The 26683-nt window shown below is 39.7% G+C and overlaps 1 protein-coding gene across 1 annotated transcript in view; it reads right to left on the reverse strand.

Annotated features, from left to right (window-relative positions):
- Window positions 1–692: 692 nt before the first annotated feature.
- Window positions 693–26683, reverse strand: part of PRPS2 (phosphoribosyl pyrophosphate synthetase 2) — a 37419-nt gene continuing 11428 nt past the window's right edge. The window contains exons 2-7 of the mRNA XM_065398828.1: window positions 22520–22703; window positions 18726–18824; window positions 16471–16595; window positions 11148–11321; window positions 4069–4228; window positions 693–3087 (exon numbers count right to left, since the gene is read on the reverse strand). Of these exons, the coding sequence (XP_065254900.1) occupies window positions 2995–3087; window positions 4069–4228; window positions 11148–11321; window positions 16471–16595; window positions 18726–18824; window positions 22520–22703 (835 nt within the window). The 3' untranslated portion in view covers window positions 693–2994. The remainder of the gene's footprint in view (window positions 3088–4068; window positions 4229–11147; window positions 11322–16470; window positions 16596–18725; window positions 18825–22519; window positions 22704–26683) is intronic.

Genomic DNA, 26683 nt, shown 5'->3' on the forward strand with positions numbered 1-26683 from the left:
CTCAAAATGATAGGACTGTCTCTTGGGGTCAGGAAGAATGCACTATTCACATGAAATGATCAGAAAATTCAGGAGCAAGCTTATAACAAAATCTACTGAACACATAATAAAGACACTTCCTGTGGCTTATAACTTCAGCAAGACCAGCTGGATATTCACAGGGTCATCAAAAGGCACTTCACCTCCTCTGACCCTCATGATCATCCTCCTAAATTATTTCAAGTCATTGCTCCAAATCCCCAGGTCACTAAAGCCATTCAAAAGCAGTAAGAAAATGTTAGTTAGTAAAACTATTATTTCCCCCCTCCCTCCCCCAAGCTAACCTCAATGTCAGAAACAAGTGAACCATTTTTGCTGAAAAACTTTAAAATGCATAACCTGAGAAGCAAAAACTGCCCCTATTCATATAGGTTTAATTAGATGCCTAGTAATGATAATTTAAACATTACTAACTATTTCAGTGCATTTGAAGAGGGAGAAGGATGAACCTATTATGAAGATCTGCACAAATGGAGGGGCAGCTTGTTTGGTGTCCAGGACGGCTGGGCACAGTTTGTAAGCAGGGGTTGGAAGAATACCACTGGCTATACTTCCCACCCCATCTCCATCCCCAACTCAATACTTGTAATAAGTGGTCTCCATAAACCAATGCAACAAAAGAATAAAAGAAAACAACAACCTATAAACACAAGTAGTTTTAAGATTTATTAAGAATACTTGAGCATAGTAGTGGCAAAACAGTTCAACATTTCATTTGTAACAGAGCCCTGATCTGCAGAGCAAGACAACAGATTGTCTATGGTACTAAATATACTAGCAAAAGAACAGGCAAGTCAAAAGAAAGTTTGGTATGATCATGGCTAATCAGCCATAGTTTTGGGGTAGACTTAACTGCAATGTGATAAAGCTAGACATCTCTAAAAATTAAGACTACAAACGGTTAAATAATTCTATATAAAACCTTTTCTGCAGCAGGTAGGCAACAGATTCGTCCTGTCACGTTACGTTACAAGATTTGAAAATTAAACTAGGGCTAGAAGTTTTCAGTAGACAGACACCTGAATTGCATTTTCTTTGGATTATTGACATGGATATGCTCACCACCACTATTCCTCTCCTTACTAATAAAAACAGTACAATTGGTTTTTTTTTTAAATCCCTGAAAAGAGCTGGCATACCAAACTAAAGCAGTTTTAGAATCATATTAGGTAGACACTGGAATAGAACATCAGACTGCCTAAGATGCCACAGAAAAATAAGCACATTTAAAGTTATACCATACCATAATACAGTAAAATTGGCAGAAATCAGGCTTTTTTGGCGGGATCCCCACAATAAAACGAGACTCATTTCTAAGATATGGAAAATGAAATTGTAATTAACTACATCAGGTGGAAACCTGGATATCCTCATGATCTGTGTGTGTGAATTTTATCTTAGCTCAACTGAAGCCTCAACACCTTTAGTGTGCTGTGTCTGAGTGCTCTCCATGCTTTTAGGTCGCCAAGTCCCTTCAGAACTTGGAATTGTAATCTTCAAGAATAAGGATTTTGATTTAGACAAACCCTTAAAATTACTAAAGGAATTTACCACCAGTACTTAAGGATAAGAGTCAACATTTCAACTGCAAACTGTTATTTTCACAATGGTTTTTGCGCCTTTGTTACTGAGTACCTGCGACCGTTGAGCAACCAGACCACTCAGCTGGCTGCACAACAATAAAGATCTCACCTAACAGAATGGTCAAGCTCCACGGTCTGTAAGGAGGTCGGAAAGCTTTAAGAAATATTTTACTATATCACTAATACTAGTGACCATTAGAATTTACATGTTAACAGATGTATTAACATGCTTGGTTGACATGTCAAATACTGAACTATGAACAGGAAAACTACAGCTGAGCAACATAGAGCAGAACAGAATGATATAGTGCAATGAACTTTCCAGAGGGGGAAGGAAAAAAAAAAAAAAAAAAAAAAAAAAAGAGAACCCATTTTACACACATACACCATCACTGTTTGAACTTCGGAATTTCATATGCTCCAAAATGTAGCCCACTGAATACTGTGTCAATAGTTCACTTTAATTTTGTTATGGAAGTCTCAAATTTTGTTTAAAAGATCTACAGACTGACAGACTCATGGTTAAAACTGAAGATGTAAATAAAGTTCAACAAACTTTAGTAAGTTACTTGAGAGACTAATGTATAGATACAAGATGCCTATAATTGACAAATTTAGTTCTAAATGAAGCATAATCTTTTGAAAGTACAAATTCTATTAACTACCATATGCAGAGAAGTGGTGGCTGTGGTCCCAGCTTTAGAGATTAGACATTTGAGGCAGTAGTTTAGTAGGAAGAGAACACAAGCACCTAATCTCTAATCTACAGTTATGCTGACCCCACAAAAAGTGAATTTGCCCAGCAATTTTTAATCATGAGGTATATGAAGTAGGTGGGCATCAAGCTACCACAGAATTTCTGCCAAGTAAAAAAATATTTAACTGTTAAGGGAATACACATTTGATCGCTTATTCCAATGTTTAGTTAACAGCCTAGACAAGGTTCAATATTACACAGCAGGAGAACTACCTCATTGCCCATCCAACTTATTATTAAATATAAACTAAATATGAAATATTTTAAAATTGGGCTACCTTTGGCAGCCCCACAAATATAAAAAGTTTTGAAATGGTATTGACCCTCTTGCTTTGGCAAATACAGAATCAAAAAGTTACCTGTAGGAATAGTCACAGGTAAGTATTGAAGCCTCCCCTTCAAAATCCTTAAGTGTATTCATAAGAGATTTTGCAAAATGGAGCTGTATTACCCATTTACAATGAACAAAGATTAATTAGAAAATGAAAACATCTTTAAGTATGCAAGAGCTGAAGCTTTTTACCAAGAGAGTCATCTCATTCTTGAGTCGCATTATTTAAAAAGGTTGACAGTGCTGGTGGACACAACCAACAGGAAAACACTAATCTCTTGCAGTTATAGTGGAACATGGCTGAACAGGTAGGACACAGATTCGCCATTGTGTGTTCTTCGGATTGCCTCAGCCAGAATCATGGAAATGTCAATAACCTAAAAGCAATCAAGAAAATACAATTTATTATACCACTAACACTAGTGACTATTAGAATTTACAGCATCTTTCTTCTAAGGAACTCAAAGTGCTTTACAAACATTAACTAGATAAACCTCACCTGTGAGGACTGCTTACTATATCTATTTTAAAAATTGATAAACTGAGCACTAAGAGATTAATCCAAAACTACACAGCAAGGAATACAATCCAAGTTTCCTAACAATTTTATCCACTAGATGGCAATATCTCCTTGAAGTAAGTTTATAGAACTACAGATCTTTACCACAAGTCTTGTTTCTGTTAATACCAAATTGACTTTAGTTTATTCAATTTGACTACTGTATTATATCAGAACTTAATGTGCCTTTTGGTGCTCTCAAACTGAAGTAGCTTTAAACAAACCCCAAAAAACAACACCATCACAAAAAAATTTTGTTTTCCCCAGAAGAAACTCCCAAGGGAACACCAGGCTTTTTGTGAGGTTGTCCTGAGATGCATTCAAACTTTTTTTGGTACGATGTAACTTCTGCTGTCTGGTATTTCATAAAAAAGTTATTTTAAAACTATATCCTCAATACAAGGAACAAATCAAAGACTTCAATATAATAATTATATTAATTTCTCATATGCAAACATAACATGATGTACATTGTAAGAAGAAAAAAAGGGGGACTTCTTAGTTTGACACACCAGTTAAACCACCCCCACCCCACGAAATCAACAGAGTTATTCAGGAGAAGCTGCCATATATTAAGTCTTTTTAAAACGGACTAGATTTCACAATGGTATTTTAAAGGAACAGTCAAATTCTTCAATGTCATTTAAGAATAAGTTCTACAAACAAGACAACTGTCCAGTGAATTTGTGAACAGTATCTTTTATGTCAGTGGCATGGGATCCTAGCATCAAGAACTGAATTCTAGATTTGCATTTTATCAAGCAGATGAAAAGCTACACCAAACAAACAAACACAGTACCTGAATCTTGGGACAATTTTTCATTTTCTCATCCTGTGGGATTGTGTTAGTTACTACAACAGCCTCAAATGCAGCATTATTGATTCGAGAAATAGCAGGGCCAGAGAAGATCCCATGAGTCAGAATAGCATAAACTTTAGTGGCTCCAGCAGACACTAACCTAAAAAACATGGGGAAAAACAGAAAAGTTTGCAATGTATGTTTGAGCACATAATTCTAGTGTTACTTAGGAAATAGCAAAACCAGATAATCTCTTGGTTTAAGATCTAGTTTACATATGGATTCCTTCAATAGACTACAAAAAAGTAATAACCCCTGTAAAATCATGTAGTACAGTTTTGAGTATCTGCTAGCTTGTATGCATGACAAATAACGCAATACCCTCGGATAAACCTTAAGTTTAACACTTAAGACATCCAGTGTATTAAAAATGTAATTTTTTAATGTGTTATGAGATTATATGCAACTTCTTTAGGAGGATGGGGAATGCTACTATAATTCCTCCAGTCACCAGCCCTTTGAAGCTTAACCCTGGGGAAGAGATCCATTGTCTGGTTGATTACTCATTCATGGTCTCTTCAATGGTTCAAACTGGATACTGGAGACCAGCAGACCAAAAAAAGAACATTGGAATAAATAATCTAGTGGTAAACTGACTCTCAGCTTGGAAATTCCATGGTCAGGAGGGAGGGAGAGACGTGGGTCTCCACCCAAGAGGTGATGGCTGGGAGCCAGTGGGAGCCCTTGCTGGACCACTGAGGGGAAAACACAGGTGCAGTTGAACTCCGACAGTATGGATATTAGGAAAGGCTGACCAAAAGTACATCCCAGTGAGCTCCCTACACTACACTTGCTGGTGAATAATTATGAACTAAGGCAATGGGTGTCAGTAGCTATTGTGATGATCTAAAATAGTTACACTTTAACCAAGGTTAAATACCTTTTTTTTTAGTTCAAACCAAGTAGATTGCTGGAGATACAACTTACTTGAACTGCATGTATAAACTATTTAGAAATGGACATTTTCAAACATCTGTGGCAATTACTTGGGATACGGGCTACATCTTTATTGTCCCCTGTGACTCAATTATGTTTGGAAACAATGAAGAAAGGACATAATCCTTTCCAAGTTTCAGATTTGGGGATGGAAAAAAAAAAAGTCACAGGATAAAAGTATTGCTTTACTGAACTCCTCACTCAGCTAACAGTGCCATCTATTTGTGCAGGTCAGGATCTTCCTCCTGTTAATGCATTACGGTTCTCTTCACTCTATTGAACTTTTGACAATTAGGCCCCATCTCATCTCTCTACAGGAGAGGAAACAGGAAACAAGACATACAACAGTTTTTAGCATCCATAAAGGGATAAAGCAGTGTCTCCTGGTTATCTAGATGCAGTTTAGGATGAAGACAGGCAAGTGAATGGGTAATAGGCCTCGCCCAGGTCCCAATATGGCCAAGGAGGAGGTGCATAAGGCATAGGAGGAAGCATCCAGGGGTGCTCATACCAGCCAGGTATTGGTGGCAATTGTGGGCCACGAGTAGTTGCAGCTTTACCAGAGGCATCTGGAAAGGGGCTTCTATAGAAGTGAAGAGAGAATCCTGAATTGACACTTGAGACTCCGAGGCAAGGTCTTCACCAGAATCCTCTTCCTCAAGCTCAGTCTGGAATGGTGGAGCGTCAGGAGAGATCTGAGGTGAAACCATCAGTACCAAGTGAACTTTAGGTGATCTCTATGTCCTCTGTGTCAACAGCACATTGACACTGAGGAGCAGAGAATCGGACATCTCAGATACAGCCAGGTGCTGGGGAAACCAGAACTCCTGTGGTACCAAGAGTGTTATTGGTACAGAGCCTGCAGTCTGCACCAAGGTGATCGTGGCGGAGGGCACTGACAGTACCGTAAGTCTCAGGGTGCTCAGAGGGAAGCAGTCAGAACTCCACCACGCTTCTTCGGTACTGAGAAAGCTCTTCTTGGCGCCTCGATCCATTAATGGTACCAATGATCTCTCCAGGACCAAAGCTTTCCCATCTTTCAGTCTAGCCATGCCCTGGGTAATAGAGGAACCAGTAACCTCACTGGTACATGATTGGAGAGCCAATGGCACCAAAGTAGCTGAAGATACTGATGACCTTGGCTTTTAGAGATTCTCTATTGTGCTAGGGGAACATTCCTTTCACAGGAGTCTTGTGTCTTCCTCTTGGGAGCCCTGGAGGTTTGGGCCTCATGGAGGCAGCAGACTTGCTCAGAAACGGGAGGTGCCTTGGACTGGGTCAGAAGCCAGGCATAGAGAGCTCTCCATCATGAGGCAATGAAGCCTTCTCTGTTTTTTTCTGGCTCTTGACTTTAGTGCCAGACAAAACTTGCACTTCTGGGCAACATGCGATTCCCCAAGGCAATGATGCAGTGGGAGTGCCTGACACCAACCAGGATCTCCTCCAGGCATGACAAACATTTGAAGCCAGCCAAACATTTATAAGAAGAAGCTATACTATTACTACTTACTAACTAATGAAACTCATACTAACTATTAAGAATAAAGGCTAAAGTTGAGGAAATCTCAACGGGACAACTGCCAGACCTCTGTCTCAGGCTGAGGCGGTTGAGAAGGAACTGAGGGTGGTTCACCCATGCAATGCTATAACACAACAGCACAGGGCACAAGACTGACTAACAGCATGCACAGGCCAAACGGACACTGCTAGAAGTTTCTGAACAAAGGCGCAGGGGCCACTAGTGCACCAGAGTGGAACACCCTAGGGATGCTACTCAAAGAAGAACTGGATCAGACAGAACCATTTAGCTACCTGATTCAAGTTTTTGGAATTGCAGATGGTATTTTTGTAAGTTTGATGGGTGGGAGATAGTAAGAGGAAAGAGGGCTCTGACTCCTCTACACTGTGAGAGACAAATAACACATCTGAGACTAGTAGCCATAATCTTGCTAAGTGATTCTTGTTTCAGTCAATTAATTAGTAATCATGGGATTGTAAGGGACCTTGAGAGGCCATCTAATTCAGTCCCCTGCACTTATGGCAGGACTAAGTATTACCTAGACCATCTTTGACAGGTATTTGTCTAATACATACTGAGGTGCAGTCTACTGGCCTGGCCCCTCCCAATTGCTCCTTATGCAGTTGTGACATTATTGACATGAACTGTGACCATATAGATCATTGTTGCAACCAAGGTCCTATAGATGCACCAAATCTTGTACAAAGAGGTCGAGTAAGGTGTCTATGAAAAGGTTGTAATTTGCTGGGTATGACTATGCTGTCTGTGTGTGTGTATTTGAAGTTATAAATATTGGCTATGTACTTGTATCTCAATGTGTTTGATTCTAAGTAGCATCAGTGAAGCATTTGGTCAGCTTCTTGAGAATTGGCATTTAAGTGTTTCTTGATAGGACTATTCTGAGTAACTGACAATGGACCTTGGGAGACTCCAATCCACATCTGAGGAGCCTTCCTGGGAATGTTCATGTGAGCAATGGCTGCCACCTGCGAACTGAGTCATGCATGAACATGTGACTTGCCCATGTGACTCCAAACTCCATCTTGCTGCTGTGATTTTCCATAGTAAGAACTAAGGGGTTTCCTTCCACATGGCAGAGGATATAAAAGGCTCTGGAAACCCCTCCATTTGGTCTTCATTCCTGTTTCTGACCTCTGGAGGAACTGTGCTTGAAACTGAAGCTCTGAATAAAGGACTGAACGACACATCCAAGCTGGGATGTTGGTACTCCAGAGATTTAACTGGTTTAAATCAGCAGTAATCCCATCAAACCTGAAACAACCTGAACTAAGAACGTTGCAATTGTTGTGTGTATTTGATTCCATTTAACCAATTTTAACTCATCTATATTTCTTTCTTTTTATGAATAAACCCTTAGATTTTAGATTCTAAAGCATTGGCAACAGCATGATTTGTGGGTAAGGTCTGACTTCTATATTGACCTGGGCCTGGGGCTTCGTCCTCTGGGATCAGGAGAACCCTTTTTTCCTCCTGAGGTATTGGTTTTCATAACCATTCATCCCCATAAGGAGTGGTGCTGGTGGTGATACTGGGGAACTGGAGTGTCTGAAGGAATTACTTGTATGACTTCTTGTTAGCCAGTGGGGTAAAACCAAAGTCCCACTGGTTTGGTGTGCCTTAGTAGTGAAGGACCCCAGCCTCGGGCTGTGACTGCCCTGCTCTAAGCAATTTGTCCTGAATTGATACTCTCAGTAGTGTCCCGCCAAAGGCTGCTTTGTTACAGGAGTTCAGACTTGATTCATTACACTCTTTCTAGAGAAGGCAAGACAGACAATACAGTTCTATTTAAAAATACTGACAATAGAGTTAAAACAAATTAAAAACAAAAAGCTAGCTGAAAACCTGGTTCGGCCACACAAAACCCTTTCCATCTGCTTAGTCAAGATAAGAACCATTTGTTCAGTCAGTACTGACCCCTTTCATAAGGGGTGGAAATTTAAGTTAATTAGCTTTGTTTTTAGCTGTTTGTATCACCGAGTATCCGAAGTGAGCTAGAAAATGCAGAATAAACCTTTTCATTACGTACCATATTGAAAATGGTGGCTATGTATATAAGGAGAGCACCTCTTTCAGCTGTAACTCTAAACTAGAACAGAGATCTTTTCCCAGAATTGTTGCATTAGATGAAGCAGGATTTCTAACAGTTAAAACAAAACCAGATTATTTTTCCTATTTTGATTTGAGAATTCTTTTAAGTGTTTTTCACACCACACTATCATTTATTATTTGTATTATAAGAACATAAGAACGGCCATACTGGGTCAGACCAATGGTTCATCTAGTCCAGTAACCTGTCTTCGACCAGCGGTCAATGCTTCAGAGGGAATGAACAGAACAGGTAATCACCCTGTCGCCCATTCCTAGCATCTGGTAAACAGAGGCTAGGGATACTTCAGAGCATGCTTTTGCATCACTGCCCATCCTGGCTAACAGCCATTGATAGACCTATCCTCCATCAACTTAGCTAGTTTTTTTGAACCCGGTTATAGTCTTGGCCTTCACAACATCCTCTGGCAAAGAGTTCCACAGGTTGACTCTGCATTGTGTGAAGAAATACTTCCTTGTGTGTGTTTTAAACCTGCTGCCTATTAATTTCATTTGATGACTCCTAGTTCTTGGGTTATGAGAGGGAGTAAATAACACTTCCTTATTTACTTTCTCCATACAAGTCATGATTTTATAGACCTCTATCATATCCGCTTTTAGTTGTCTCTTTTCAAAGCTGAAAAGTCCCAGTCTTATTAATCTCTCCTCATACAGAAGCCGTTCCATACCCCTAATCATTTTTCTTGCCCTTTTCCAATTCCAATATATCTTTTTTGAGATGGGGTGACCAGATATGTACACGATATTCAAGATGTGGGTATATCATGGATTTATATCGGGGTTCTCAAACTGGGGGTCATTACCCCTCAGGAGGTCGTGAGATTATTACATGGGAGGTCACGAGCCATCAGCCTCCACCCTCAAAACCCTGCTTCTCTATAACAGTGTTAAATATAAAAAATTACACCTCTACCCCGATATAACGCGACCTGATATAACACGAATTTGGATATAACACGGTAAAGCAGCGCTTGGGGGGGGGGGGGGGGGAGGGGGCGGGGGGGGGCGTCTGTGCGCTCCGGTGGATCAAAGCAAGCTCAATATAACACGGTTTCACCTATAACGCAGTAAGATTTTTTGGCTCCCGAGGACAGCGTTATACAGGTGTATTTTTTATTTATGGGGGGAGGGGCACGCTCAGAGGTTTACTGTGTGAAAGGGGTCACCAATGCAAAAGTTTGAGAACCACTGATTTATATGGAGGCAATATGATTTTTTGTGTCTGATTATCTATCCCTTTCTTAAAGATTCCCAACATTCGGTTAGCCTTTTTGACTGCTTCTGCACATTGAGTGGATGTTTTCAGAGAACTATCCACAATGACTCGAAGATCTCTTTCTTGAGTGGTAACAGCTAATTTAGACCCCATCATTTTATTTATAGATATATAGATAGATAGATATAGTAATAGCAAAGTCCCCCCAAGAGGGGTCTGTCCTGCTAGGTGTACTATAAACACACAGGGAAAAAAAGCTGCCCTGCTCTGCTGAATGTACAGCCTGAGGTCCCAAGCCTGCAAATGTTTAAGCACGAGTAACTTTACGCATGTGAGCTGACTTATGCTATGCATGGAAGTATTGGGTATTGTGACTGCACAAGCCTCGACATGCCCAAGAATACACTATTTTACTGCATTCCAGACTGCTGCTCTGCTCAGGGAGAGTGTTTGACACCTCATTGAAGAGCATTAAAAGCCAGGACAAAGCAACCTAGGGCCACTGACTCCTCCCATGTACTGGCCTACCACCACGGAATAACAGTTTCTCTATACAGGGGCCCACAAGAAGGGGCAAGAACAACTCATGGGGCGGGAGCAGATAGCACCATGAGGCTCTATTTAAGAGTAAGGTTGCTGTCTGGGGGCGGGCGTGGGGGAAGAGGGGGGGCATGGGAGGTTTGATCCTCACCAATGTGACTTGCCAGAAGGACTCTGCCCAATCTGAAATGCTGACAGACTTTAGATTCCCGGAAGTGGTCAGATCAGACTAGGGCAGAGTATTCCAGAACTTCTATTTTCAAAGTTCTATAATTCTCATGTACTTTAAATGTAAAGTCACTCTGGTTAAGAAATTTCTTTGCTAAGCCTATGTTCCTTGCTTTTCTGCTACGTTGTCCCTGAAGGGGTCAAACTGGAAACTCAAACCACAGCATAGGTGGAGCTATAAGGGAGCATGTATAAGCAACTAGGGAGCTTGGTAGGTCTCAGACACTGATTTCAAGGGCGATGGTACTCCAGGTCCCAAGGAAGAAGTCAGACATGGGGTCTGAGGCTAGGACTGTGCCCTACAGACCTAGGGAAAAAAAAAAAAAACAACAACTAGACACTAGACCCAGCTGAAATGGAAGCAGTGGGGGGAGGGACCAAGCAATTTGGCCAACTTGCAACAGACTGGTGACTGTACAGTGGGGTACTGGGTCAATTTGGAACAATACTTACTTGTCTGCTGCATGACATACTGTGCCACATGTGTCAGCCATGTCATCGACAAGAATAGCTATCCTATCTTTCACATCACCAACCAAGACCATTCTGTCCACTTCGTTAGCTTTCTTTCTTTCCTTGTGAATCAGAGCAAATTCAACATTCAGTCTATCTGCGATTGAAGTAACCCTAAGTTGTAAGAAAGACACAAACATGTTTTTGAAATACACTTCGGAAACAAGAGGAAAAGAAATTGCATGTGCCTGCCGTAGAAATAATTGTCTTTATATTTTAAGAAAAAAGTTACAATACACCAAAACAACATTTTCAAATATCACAAAATATTGATGTGGGTAGTAGCAACAATACTGCTCTTCTGTTAAGCAATGGGGCGTACAGCCACAGTAGCATAAGACACCCAAAAATCATTCTTCAGACGTATGGTATTTTTTTTTTTACTAACTTTAGTTTTCAGGCACTGAACTCCTTCCTTACAAAAGGTCACTATTCAAATATATTTAATGAGAACAGGAATGTTTAGCCATATTTGGGGCACATAGCAGAATTAATAATCCACTACTGCTTTTATATGGATGGAGAAGAGTATTCATCACTTCCCCAGTGTAAAGAGTCCATGTCAGAAAACACATTTTGATCTGGAAAAAATACAGATCAGTTATTACTTCTCACTACCCAACCTCCTCCCCACTCCGACACCCCAAACAGAATATAACATAATATTTAATATAATTCAGTTATAATATATTAAGTTTATGATTTAACATGGTCTACTCATATTTGCATTATAAAGATACATGTTTAAGGGTTTACTACAAAGCACTGTAAATCAGAGAACTCTCCTTGAGCACAGCCCAAGCAACTAGCTGTTTAAAGCCTAGTGCTACAAGCAGACTTTGCAATACATCAAGCCCTGATGTCCCCCTAATATGAAGAAAAGATAGGCCTGTTGCCTGATCTCTTTTTCAGCACTACAAGAAAGAACAAAGACATATTGTGGGGTAGTGAAAACCGCCTTAGATTGCGTTCCCAAAAGAAAGGCTGCTGTCTAGGGGGACATCGGGGCTTGTCATATTGCAAGAAGATGGAAAGAACAGGTTATGTTTTAATTAGGAAGTAAACTAGAAAAGCTACATGTAGTTAAGAAACCCACCTCATTAGCTAAACACCAGCTTAATATTAAATGCTAAAGTTATATAGACTGCTGACTTCAAGAAAAGGAGATTTTAAAAATAACTAAAATATTTAAGTTTGAAACAAATATTGCACATCAGACAAATGCAGGCAAGTCAAAGTTTAGGTGTGTTAGTATCTTGTTGGCAAGTGCTATGCATACACAATACATTCCAACTATTCATAAGCTTCTAGTACAGTGGTTCTCAACCATAGGTCCGGGGCCACCCTGGGGGGCTGTGAGCAGGTTTCAGGGGGTCTGCCAAAATAAACCAGAGAACAGGGCTAGTAGACTTGCTGGGGCCTGGGGCTGAAGCTGAGCAACTTAGCTTCATGTGAGCCCCTGTGGTGTGGTACCCCGGGCAATTGCCCTGCTTGCTATGCCCTAATGCTGGCCCTGGCTTTTAATCTACTGGATATGCAGAAAAACAGTTGTTGTGGCACAGGTGGGCGGTGGAGTTTTTAAGCATGTTAGGGGGGGCTCAGAAAGAAAAAGGTTGAGAACCCCTGTTCTAATAGATTATTGCAATATTTAAGCACAACTAGATGAGTTAGAAATAAGTAAATTCAGAATTGGGGCTATTTATAAAAAATGGCATTGTACTGATAACATTAGAAAAGCCTTAATATATAAAAGATCTTCACATTTAAAAATCGCATTTCAACTGAAATGGATAGTACCATAGTTGGGTTTTTTAAATTAACAACCTTACAGCCACTTGTAAACTGGAGTAAATGAGGAGGACCTGACTAATTTCATTCTCCGTGTCTCTTTTCTGATGTTCGGCACTTGGTTAGTAATTCACAACATTCATCTACACGCTACTTTTAATTACTGAAGATTTCATAGGATGCTAAGAGTGACCTCTTGTGGACATACTGATCTCTACTAAAATATTAACTTCTAGCCACTGCATAACAAATTTTTGACAAGATTGTTTTTTAAGAACAGATTCTGATACCTTTTCGTATTAAGATTGTAAAAAAAAAAATTAAACTGTACTTTCCTTTAAAAGTTACTGTTTCAAGTATTCCCCACACCAATATTCAATTAATCTTTAAAAATAAATAATCAGTCTCTCTTATGTATTAATAAAGACAGCCAGCATATAGAAGGCAATCTCAATCTTTCTGAACTAGGACTATTCTTATATACCACCCAAAACCACAGCTGAACCAGTATTAGAATTTAGTTTCTAGAGGGTGTCATCTTTTAAATATAATCCCAAAATGACCTCTATTTGACTACAATGGGATAAGTCAAAGTATTTTTACATTTTGGTACACTAGAGCACATATTTTCACAACAGGTCCTGACAATGCAGGAGCTCAAATAATCAACAGTAGTTTTATGCCTAACTTCAATCATAAAATTCCTTTAATAGGCTGGCTAACAGGACAACGGATAGGGTTGTAAGAGGAAGTGACAGAATCCAGATATTCCAAATCTGCACAATCATATACATGTAAGCAGTGTTGTAGAAAAGTTGGTCCTTCCCTGGATATTAGAGACACAAGCTGGGTGAGGTAATATTGAACCAACTTCTGTTGGTGAGAGAAACTTTCAAGCTTACATAGAGCTCTTTTTCAGATCTCATCAACAGAAGTTGGTCCAATAACCGATATTACCTCACCCAGCTTGTCTCTAATATATACAGCAGAACTCCATTTATCCAGACTAACTGAGACTAGGTCCAACTCGGATAATCAGAATTCCGGATAAACTGGAGAAATATGAGACGCTGCAGTGTCATCTAGCAGCCACAGGAGAGATCACCCAAGTCTGGCCCTGGAGTCCTGGTTGTTCGGTAAATGCAGAGAGCCAGTTAAGAGAGGGTCTGATAAATGGGGTTCTACTGTATGCAAATCCTTCTATCCCGTAAATATTTCCAGATCTAGGTCAAGATCATTCATTAAAAAAAAAAAACCAACATGCTGTTCTTCCAGTAACTTGTGTTACTGCTAATTATTTTTAGAAATCCAGAGTTAATTGTGGAGCTTGTATAGGTAGTCCACACACACACACACACTATAGTAATTAGCTGGGTAACATACATAAATGTCTCCGTCTTTTCATGTTAAAGAATATTTTTTCCCACTTCAAGAGGCAGGGTCTGATTACTTTACGACATGAAGATATGCTAAATACAGTCATGCTAAATACAAGCAAATGTTTCTTGTAAAAAAAGCCCTTGTAAGCAATTAATTTGATAAAATATATAAAGAAGTTTTCCAGACAGCTTGTCTCTGCCACTTGGTGAATTCTACCACAAGACTGAATTGTTTCAGGTCGGGGGGGAGGAAGGGGAAGAGAAGGGGGAGAGAAGGAATAAATACATCATATTGGACTGAAAAAGGAAGTCGCCTAATTTACTAGATTATCTTTGGAATGCTTTTTACAGTCTCTCTCCAAATCGGTAACTTCATTCTTCAAAATAGATTATGTACATTAAGTAGCCAAGTGATCCCCTTCCCTTCTCTTTTTTGGCTGTTAATCATCTAAACTTGTGACAAACATGAGGCTTTGGTCAAATCCACTTTATGGCAGTCCTTCACTGGCAATGAGAGGGACTAGATCAGACGTGGGCAAACTATGGCCCGTGGGCCACATGTGGACTGCGGGACCTTCCTGCCCGGCCCCTGAGCTCCCGGCCAGGGAGCCTAGTCCCCAGTCCCTCCCCCGCTGTCCCCCCTCTCCCCACAGCCACGTCGGCCGCACTCTGGCCCGCCGCTCCCGCTGGGCAGCGCAGCTGGCTCTGGCCGGGTGTCGCAGCTGCGAGCTCCTGCTGCTGGTAAGAGGATGGAGAGCGGGGGGGTTGGGTAAGGGAGCAGCAGGTCCTGGGGGGCAGTCAGGGAGGAGGGGACAGTTGGATGGGGCAGACATTCTGGGGGGGCGGTCAGGGGATGGAGAACAGGGAGGGTTGGGAGTGGGAGTCCCGGGGGGCCTGTCAGGGGGTGGGGATGTGGATAGGGGTCAGGAGGGCAGTCAGGGGACAGGGAGCGGGGGGGTTGGAATCCCGGGGGGCAGTTAGGGGCGGGGGGTCCTGGGAGGGGGTGGTTAGGGGGCGGGGATGTGGATGGGTCAGGGAGTTGGATGGGTTAGGGGTTCTGAGAGGGAGAATTAGGAGGCGGGAAGTGGGAGGGGGCGGATAGGGGGCAGGGGCCAGGCTGTTTGGGGAGGCATAGCCTTCCCTACCCAGCCCTCCATACAGTTGCGCAACCCTGATGTGGCCCTCGGGCCAAAAAGTTTGCCCGGCCCTGGACTAGATGACCTAACTGTTCTTCCCCTCCCTGCCACAATCTCCAAGTTTCCGGCTGATGGGCAGGGATTTCTTATCAGCAGAATGACCAACAATCTCTGCTTGAGAAGTGTTCCATCTATATGGCATACTTTGTCACTTCACAGATGTCAGAATTCTGAATTCTGACATCAATTCGTATTTGACCAGAACCAAACAAAGGATGATCTGCTGAATGAGTAATAATGGATGCCATGATTGAAGTAATATGCCATTAATCTAACACCTCCACATTTCCTCCCCGCTCCCCAAGCTTGTTTAATATTTCCACCAGATTATTTTTCTGATTACACATCACTAAACTTGAGTCAATAGCTTTTCAGCCAGGAATGCAACAACTTTTTTTTTTTAATTTATTATTTATTATTTTATTTATTTATTTATTTATTTATTAATTAAATTAATTAAAGAAACATGACTCAAGTATGCTCTTACCTAAACTCCAGCAGGTACAGTGAGAGTAGGCCACATGCTTGAATAGAGAAGGGAAATGTATGTAGCTCCAGAGAGAAGCAGGAAGAGGTGCAGTAACTGTGCTAAAGGAGCATGCAGCAGGAAAAGCCTCTTTCCTCCTGTACAGGGACTCAGCTAATGAGGCCATATTCAGGGAGAGAGAAAATATTTTCTTTAGAATATGGAAAATTCCTACATATAACCAAGAATGAACTACATTGGAAGGACTATTGTTTCATTACAATGGAACTGGAGCCATCAGCATTTACAGCTACTGCCTCATACTATTTTCAGCAATAAGTCAACCAAGAAGTATGAGCAAACCATTCCTTTCTGTGAAACAGACTGTATAATAATAGTTGAACTCTATGGACAATTTGTAGTTTGCACACTACCTTTTTGCTCCACCTGCATCAGGTGAGACTATGATACAGTTTCTCCATTCCAAAATATTCTCTTTAATCCATTGCAACACTGCAGGTTCTGCATACAAGTTATCCACTGGAATATCAAAGAAACCCTGAGTACAAACAGAAAAACAGTTCTTAACATACATTAGCTTTCCACTACTCTTTGTTTAGAATAAAATCATTAGAAAAAAATAAAAAACAATCACTTGGTCAACTTAAACATGTAGGGTAAGCTTTTCAAAACAGGAGTACTTGTGGCACCTTAGAGACTAAAATTTATTTGAGCATAAGCTTTCGTGGGCTACAGCCCACTTCTTCGGACGCATAGAATGGAACATATATTGAGGAGATATATATATATATATATATATATATATATATATATATACACACACACACACACACACACAGAGCATGAAAAGGTGGGAGTTGTCTTACCAACTCTGAGAGGCCAATTAAGTAAGAGGAAAAAAAACTTTTGAAGAGATAATCAAGATAGCCCAGTACAGACAGTTTGATAAGAAGTGTGAGAATACTTACATGGGGAGATAGATTCAATGTTTGTAATGGCTCAGCCATTCCCAGTCTCTATTCAAGCCTAAGTTGATTGTATCTAGTTTGCATATCAATTCAAGCTCAGCAGTTTCTAATTGGAGTCTGTTTTTGAAGCTTTTCTGTTGCAAAATTGCCACCCGCAGATCTGTCATTGAGTGACCAGACAGGTTAAAGTGTTCTCCTACTGGTTTTTGAATGTTATGATTCCTGATGTCAGATTTGTGTCCGTTAATTCTTTTGTGTAGAGGCAGTCCGGTTTGGCCAATGTACATGGCAGAGGGGCATTGCTGGCACTGGAATGGTACCATGTGATGTATGCCATCATGTGCCAGCAATGCCCCTCTGCCATGTACATTGGCCAAACCGGACTGTCTCTACGCAAAAGAATTAACGGACACAAATCTGACATCAGGAATCATAACATTCAAAAACCAGTAGGAGAACACCAACAAGTGCCACAAGTACTCCTGTTCTTTTTGCAGATACAGACTAACACGGCTGCTACTCTGAAACTTTTCAAAACAGTGTTCTACACTGGCCTAATTCTGCTCTTACTGAAGTCAATAGTAAAATTCCCACTTACTTCACTGTGAGTATAGTTAGGCCAACACAAGCACTTTTAAAATCCCACTCATTAGCAATAAAGGGAAGGGAAAGCATCACTAACGACTTTACACTGTAAAACCAGAGGGTAATTTTTTGTGGGGGAGAAAGAAGTTTTAAGCACATGGCTGAGTAAACTCATTCTCATGAAAAGCTTTATCTAAAAAGGAACTTAAGCTAAAAGTAATATCTATTATAAATTAATTTCTTATTCTTTTAATATTAAAAGAATAACTGCTAGAAATGAACACTGGTATTTCAAGACTGGGAAGTTAGCATCAGCAGAATAATGAACAAGTATTTTTTTTCCTTATAATTCTTGTACAAGATTGCAATGCAATAGTCTCCCACTTCTGAAAAACAGGTTAGATTACAAGTAAAAGGACTTTGGTCCACACTTTAAAAACTATTGTGACAGGTAGTTCTGGTTAAATAGAACCTCAAGACTGGAAAAAGCGGGTATTTGCTAGTAAGAAATAAGACAGCTTGATAGTGTTGTGTGTAGGGACACTGAACAGTGACTACCCTGCATGTCTGGTTCTACCTAAAGCTATCAACTCTTCACTTTCATTAATACATAATTGACAAAATAGAAGTGAAGAAAGCTTCATATCTTACTGTTGCATTCAATTAACACTCATCAATTAGTATACAAGATTAGAAACCCCCATTATATTAGCAAAATACTTTAGTTGTACTAAATACTTATGAAATACTATAAATAGAAGCCTGCCTGTGTACTGTATGTGCTAGGGGTTCTAGTACACTTTGAAGTTTTACCCAATTCTATCAAACCCCTCAGATTTAGAAATATGAATGATATTAATATTAGCAAGTCAGCTACTTAGGTAAGGCCTGGTCTCTGTCCAGAAGCAAGGTTTGTTTCTCTTAAATTTTGCGTTAAAATTATGTATATTTAAATAATCTTTGGGACAGTTTCCCTTCTCCCTGGAGCATCAGAATAGCCTCTTTCTCACAGCTGTGAGAAAAGCAGAAAAAGGAATGGTCTGGCAAGGAGTTAACCTATCACATTAACTCAATAGGGAAACTCCTAGCTGCAGTCAACAAGAGCTTGTAATTACCTGTATCTGAGAAGCATGCAAATCCATGGTGATGATGTGGTCAGCCCCAGCAACTGATAGCATATTGGCAACAAGTTTTGCAGAGATTGGAGCACGACTCTGAGGAACAAGCCACGTTTTACAAAATTGTAAAAAGATATAGTCAAATTAAATTTAAGAGACATATTATTAGATACACATTTAGAGATTTCACTTTACATGTTCTGTAATATCCCAACCTGATATTGTTTCTTAATCTCAGATAGAACAAAACAAAAATATCAACATACTGATGCTATGGAAAGTCAATAAAGTAGATAAATGGAATCAAGAAATAGGACAAATAACAAAATGGGTACAGAAACAATGAAAATCTGGGATTTTTTCTATTTGAAGAATTCCTCACATCCAAGAAATGTATCTGAGTTGGCCATGAGACCCAGATAAATCATATTACTTCTGAATGTTGTTTAATTTAATTAGTTTGCTCATTCTACTTATTTCCTGGTAAATCAGGGAAAGGGAAGGGGATGGGGGAAAAGAACTCTAAATCAGCAAGGAAAGGCAGAGAACACATTCATTGTTTTAACCTGAAGAGAAAGATCTACTTCTTGCTCACTGCTTATTTCAAGTTTCAATGCCTCTTAAGTCATTGTTGGCTTTTCTTCCAATATTACCACTAGCAATGCTAATTTTATTTTAAGCAGTTGCAATATTTAATACATTTGCCATTACTTAACTTCCCAATTTCTTCCTTACATAATCAAAATATTTCAAATTTAAAAAGTTTTTACATGCATTACTATCGGCAAAATTATTTAGAAACTATTTTTTTTTAAATGTTAAGCATGGCATTTAATAATTTCTGAAACATTGCACTGGCATTAGGAAGCACTCAAGATGGTGCACAGTCTTAAATCAAACCTAAACACACTCTTTAGTTACATGATCACAATACTTAACATTTATTTATTTATTTTACTAATTTACATGCCTATATAGAAGAATTATATCCTACTTAGGGGCGATATTAAAAAGGGAAAATCCCCCCCACCCCCCCAAATTTAGCCACAACTTCCCACCCTCAAAACTTTGTCTACCTCGATAGCAAGTAGAGGAAAAGGAGACAAAACGGCAAGCATTCCCAACTGTTTTAATTACAAAGTTGATTAAAATTTCAAAAACTTAACCCAGCTCTGATTATCTTCTCTTTTATATACTAGTACCACTGTCATACAGGTTTGTTTTTTTAGTGACATTTCACTAAATTCTGAGGACTGGTAAACACCTGCAACACCAATACCTTGTGGGATTTGATTCTTAGACTATGTATACAACTTCTCTCCTACGTAAGAAGAATGTAGGCATCCAGGGGGAGGAAGGGGGGAGAAGAGGTAGTTGCCAGAGGGGAGGTGGAGTGGAAGGGACAGGATGCTAGAGAGGTTCCTTCAGGTTCTCAGCACTGGTATCAAACCTACTTCCTGGTGGAAGATGTGCTGTATGTAGGACTGTGACGTTATTGACAATCTGGGACCATATAGAACATGGTTGCAACCAAAGTCCTGTAGTGGCACCAACTCTTGTATAAAGGGGGTCAAATGAGGTGTCTAAGACAAGGTTATGGTTTGCTGGTTATGATTATGCTGTCTATATGTGTGTATCAATTTTGTAGTTGAAGTTATGAATATTGGCTCTATACTGTCTGTATTTCAAACTTATGCTATGCTTCTGGGTGACATCCCAGACAAGTTGGTGTTAGCTCTGCCTAGCCTGCTTGATGGCCCATTAAGGACCATCAGCTATACAATTGACCCATTGAGAGAAGGCAGATACGCCTTGTAATTTAGCAAAGTATGCAGGGACTGGCCCATGTGACTCCAGACTCCATTTTGCTGTAATTTTCCACAGTAAGGACAAAGAGATGTTCTTACACCTAGAAAAGACTATAAAAGGCTGATGCTTCATCTCCACCTTGTCTTCAGTCCTGCTTCTTACCTCTGGAGGGACTTTGCTACAAATGGAAGCTCTACACAAAAGACTGAATGACCCATCCCAGCTGTGGATGTACTCCAGAGACTTGATTTGAACCTGCAGTTTATTCTATCACTGCTACAAGCCTGAACCAAGAACTTTGCCATTACTGTATGTAATTGATTCCATTTAACCAATTCTAACTCATCTATATCTTTTTCCTTTTATGAATAAACCTTTAGATTCTAAAGGATTGGCAACAGCGTGATTTGTGGGCAAGATCTGATTTGTATATTGACCTGGGTCTGGGGCTTGATCCTTTGGGATCAAGAGAACCTTTTTTCTTTTACTGGGGTATTGGTTTTCATAACCATTTGTCCCCATAATGAGTGGCACTAGTGGTGATACTGGGAAACTGGAGTGTCTAAGGGAATTGCTTGTGTGACTTGTGGTTAGCCAGTGGGGTGAGACCATAGTCCTCTTTGTCTGGCTGGTTTGGTTTGCCTTAGAGGTGGAAAAACCCCAGCCTTGGGCTGTAACCGCCCAGTTTTAAGCAACTGGTCCTGAATCAGCACTCTCAGTTGGGTCCTGCCAGAACCAGCATCGTTACAATGACTCAGGAGATAAAACTGTCCTTTTCTATTTGGCATTGGTGAGGTCTCACCTGGAATACTGTGCACGGTTCTGGGTGCTAACTTTAATAAAGATGTGGACAAACTGGAGAGAGAATCCACAGGAGAGCAAAATGATAACAGATTTAGAAACCTTGACCGATGAGGAAAGGTTAAAAACTGGGCATTTTTAGTCTGGAGAAAAGAAGACTGAGGGGTGGACCTGATCACAGTCTTCAAACAAGTTGAGGGCTTTTATACAGAGGTCGGTGATCAATTGTTCTCCATGCCCAGTGAAGGTAGGACAAGTAGTAATGAGCTTAATTTGCAACAAGGAATATTTAAGTTTGATATTAGGGAGCACAGATCCAAAACATCCAAGTACGTGTTCAACTTGAAAATATCAGTTTTCTATTAACAAATTATCTTACAGGATTAATACCATGTCCTACACAAAATAAATAACTAAATATATAGCAGCATGACTGAAGAGTTTTCCAGACAGTTTCATTAACCTAGCAGAATCAGTGACTGTTCCTTCCCCTTCAAGGAAATGTTAATGGAAAGTTTTACTATTAGATTATACAGAAAAAGGGGTAGCTATCTAACCAAGGCTCCCATTCCCACCTCCACCAGCTGCCTGAAGAATAGTTAGAGAAGTTCAGTTTTCCCACTCTAGTGGTTGTTCTTCACTTCTATTAGCTTCTTCTCTTTTCCTACATCTCTATGACCTCTATTTCATGTTTAATAAAATATAGCATTTTTTAAGTATTTATTTATTTATTTAATGTAACAACTGAATTAGTTTAGAAAGGGTGTACCCTTCTCTTTTAATGTACAAAAGTGTTGAATTACAGACAGACACTCTCCAAAACAATCTAGCCCTCAAAACTGAAGTTAACTTATTGTAGGAGTTTTTCAAAATAGAAGACTGAAAACACACACAAAACCTGCACTTGTGAACAGAATGCTAGCTGAAATTGTCTATCAAAATATAAATAAGAATAATTGAATGGCTTGTCTTATTCATTTTGGTTACCAACAGTCCTTTAAGGATTATATAATAATTTTTGAGAAAGGCAAATATTGGCAATGTAAACAAGTCTGGTCAGTCTCCTAGAAGCATTTACAAAAGTGTATTGATTATCTTAAAAATTTTTGATCGGGACAAATGGGAAAGAAATTAGAGTGTAGTTTCATACTGGCTTTGTAATTCAAACACACCTCACCTACCTTGTCTTTCTTATCTTGCCTGGCATATGGAAAACATGGAATTACTGCAGTCACTCTGGACGATGATGCAATCTTGCAAGCATTGATCATTATTAGAAGTTCCATCAAGTTATCATTGATTTCTCCACAGCCACTCTGGATGATATACACATCTTCCCCTCTCACACTTTCACCAATCTCTACACTGAAAAAGAGTAAGGTTAGGCCAATGAATTATTTAAAGTACTTAAACAGAAGAAATAATTATAGGATCAAACAACAATTCTGAGTTCATGAAACGGATTTTTAAAAAGAAAACTACTAATAGCTCTCAGTAGATCTAACAGTCCAATATGTGTAGAGTATATGATTGTTCATTTAGCACACACAGTACATTTTACTTTGTATATTGCAAAAAAAATCTAAACTTTGCTATTTTACTCTAAATGCACCACTTGAAAGGTTTATACACCAAGCTGCATAAAATAATTATTGTTGATAAAGAACAGAAGCCACTCTCATTCAATCGAACACTGAGGCTATGACTACACTAGAGAGTTTATAGTGGCATAGCTGCACCAATGCAGCTGCACCACTGTAAGCTCTCTAGTGTAGCCGCTCTAAGACAACAGGATAGAGCTCTACCATTGACTTAATTAATCCAACCCCAACAAGCAGCAGTAGCTACGTCAGCGGGAGAAATTCTTCATCTGACATAGCACTGTTCACACTGGCACTTAGGGGTATGAATAAGCCAGCCCCCTGAGCGACAGAAGTTACCCCAACCTAAGTGACGTAAGTTATGCCGACATAAGTGGTAGTGTAGACATTGAAAACAAAATCTTAACTTGTTTTACATGGTCTCCTTGCCATCTCCAAAGGAGGCTTGGAGCATTAAAAGATCATGCCCATTAAAACATCAACAAGATAGATTAGCATTATTTCATCACTCCACTCTGTTATTTGTTTCTTTAGCTAGACAAAATATTTGCCTCTAGGCAGCTTTATAAAAGGAACAATGATTTTTTTCCTCCACACTAAAAAACACTATTCAAATCAAGAAACTGATACTATTCTCAAATGCACGTGAAAAGCAGTTTTTACTTCAGCTCATAATTCAAAATGCTTAAAAACAGAATGCCCTTTTTTTTTTTTTTTAACCTGGGTTTGCTTCCTTTGTTTCTCTACACTGGAATGTAAGAGGTTCCCTTTATTTTACTCTCCCTTCTTCCCCAGATTTACAACCTTCAGTTTTGCCACAAAATTAATACCTCATGCTTCCCAAGAAACTGCAGCATGCAATGTACTGACATCCCCTACCACAGAATGTAAAGCTAAAGCTGATTTAAAACAGCAAAGCAAATTTTAAAAAAATGCAATAGGCCGAGCATGGAGTACTACAATACTTTTGCTCCCTACAGGCCTAAAGGGCAAGAAATCAAACTCTTGAACCAAACCGAGACCTTCTGCATGGTACCAATCACAGACATTAAACTAACTTAACACAGTGTTAGTGTAGTTATGTCAATCCCAGGATATGAGAGAAAAGGTGGGTGAGGTAATATTTTGTATTGGATCAACTTCTGTTGGTGAGAGAAAGAGAAGCTGTAGAGCTTACACAGAGCTCTTCCTCAGTGTCACTCTGAGTAGATTTCCTAAACCTGAAGAGCAGCTCTGTGTAAGCTCGAAAGCTTGTCTCTCTCTTTTACAGAAGTTGGTCCAATTTAAAAAAATATATATGTATTGCCCGTACACCCAGTCTCTTTCTCTTCCTTAAGCATACATAACATACTATTCTTGTCTTAGAAAAAGTACTTCCTGTATGGTAATACTATCAGCCATTTAAATCCATGTCTAACCCAATGAGCCAGTCAGATTTATAAAGCTTCAAATGTCCTAGCCACATTGCCACAATGCAATCAGCAAGAGCTGGAGCCCTGCTCAGAAGAGACTAGAGGGAGCAGGCATGGTTTCATGAGAGCCCCATAGCTTGGGAACTCACCCTAGTCCTAGTTCACCACCCTTCAGGCTGGCCCATTTGTTTTCTGTAGCTGCAAGGAACAAGGGTGACTCTGGTGGGAGACCATAAAAATCATAACTATATTTTCAGATGCATTATAATTATGATGATTGTAGAAGGTTACACCTCACTATATCATAATTACAAATCTTAGTCTATAACAAACCTGTACCTGGGTCCCAACTACAGTACGGTACTGGATGTTGAACATGCATGCACAACTGGAAAACAACAACGACTAACTTCTGTTGGATGTCTGGATGCTTTCATTTGCTGGATGGAGTAGAGCAGTGGCCCTCAACCTTTCCAGACTACTGAACCCCTTTCTGGACTGATTTGTCTTGCCTACACCAAGTTTCCACCTCACTTAAAAACTTCTTGCTTACAAAATCAGAAATAAAAGTACAAAATTGTCACAGCAAACTACACCACTACCTCGAAAGAACGCTGTCCTCAGGAGCCAAAAAAAAAGAATCTTACCGCGTTATAGGTGAAACCGCGTTATATCGAACTTGCTTTGGCCTCAAGCTTTTCCGTTATTAATAGTCAGCAAATCATTTTTGTTAGAACTAACACGGTGTATGCAGTAAATAAATCTGTTCTACAATGGTTAAATTGTATCTCCTTTCTTTAATTACAACAATTATTTTATAAGCTTACTTAAAAGATACAGTGTATTAACAACACAGGTACTAAACACTGCTAAATGCAACCATGTGGGCTAGGTTTCATCATACATCAATTGTTTGGTCTGTGTGTAATGCTTAGGAAAATGCAAAATTCACATAAAATATCAGAAAACTCTTCTAATTAAACATCCTTACAAATTGTTGTAAAAAAGGATTTTGGTATTTTAGCAAATAGGAGCATGGGCCACTTTGTCACTTAGCCAACTATGTTATACGTAGATTGTTACGCAATATGAACTGTTAACTATTAAATACACTATAGTCTGAAAACTTTTTTGGGGGTACAAGATGCTTTCTTATTTAAGATGCACCCCTTAACTTTTTAATTTAAAAAAAAAAAACTTGCTATACTTTGTTACTTCATGCTACTGCGAGCTTTCTTCTTCGCCTGGTCAATTATGGATTTTAACTGCAGTATTTGCAGTCTATCCACATCCTGGCTTTCTAGCCACTTAAGACCAATCTCTAACCCTACAACTGCATCAGCAGCTTTGGGCGATGGATCCGAGGGTTCTTCGTCCCTATCCTCAGGGTTAGACACATTTTCTGAGGCACCAGGTGGTTGAGGGGCAACATTATGAATTATATCTATATCTGTAAGTCGTTCATAGGTTGGACACATAGCATCCACCTCCATCCACTCTTGAACATCAGCTATCCCACTTTGAGCCATAAGTTCCCTGTAGACTCGTTCTGCCTCCATGGCCTCTTCTTCCATAAAACCTTCAAAGTTGTTCTCATCTTCATCTTCTTCCTCATCTTGGTTGTCGTCGCTTTCAGTGACAACAGCACTTTTGAGACCACGATGCCAACATTTCTCTATTGTTGACGGAGTGATTCCTAGCCAGGCTGTCTCTCCTAAGTTAAATACATCCAGCAAATTCAATTTCTTGATTACATCCGTTATGCTACTATTGTCCTCAACAATTTTCTTTACTAAGGCTTTACGATAGTTCATTTTAATTGTGGCTATAATGCCTTGATCGAGGGGCTGTATTTTGGACGTCGTATTCTTAGAAAGGTAGCTCACCTTTATCTTCCCGTCTTTGCTGGTTAAGGTCTCAACTGGGGGGTGGGCGGGACAGTTGTCAAGTAGGAGCAATGCCTTTGGCTCCAGATTTTGTCTGCATAGGTGGCTCCGGACAGCTGGTACAAAATATATCTTAAACCATTCCTCGAAAATATCTGATGTCATCCAGGTATTTTTTGAATGGCAATAAATGAATGAAAGCGAATCCATGTTCTTATGGTGGAAAGCCCTAGGTGACCTGGATTTGCCTATGCACAGAGGTTTAAGTTTATGTGAACCAGTTTTATTCACGCAGAAAAGTACTGTCACTCTCTTTTATCACCTTAAAACCTTTGGCCTTTTGTTCTTCGGTCCTAGAAGCAAGTGTTCTATCCGGCAGCATACAGTAACATAAGCCAGTTTCATCAGCGTTATAGATTTACTCCGGAGCATAGCCACCCTCAATG

The sequence above is a fragment of the Emys orbicularis genome, chromosome 1 (assembly GCF_028017835.1).
Source record: "Emys orbicularis isolate rEmyOrb1 chromosome 1, rEmyOrb1.hap1, whole genome shotgun sequence".
Classification (NCBI taxonomy): Eukaryota; Metazoa; Chordata; order Testudines; family Emydidae; genus Emys; species Emys orbicularis.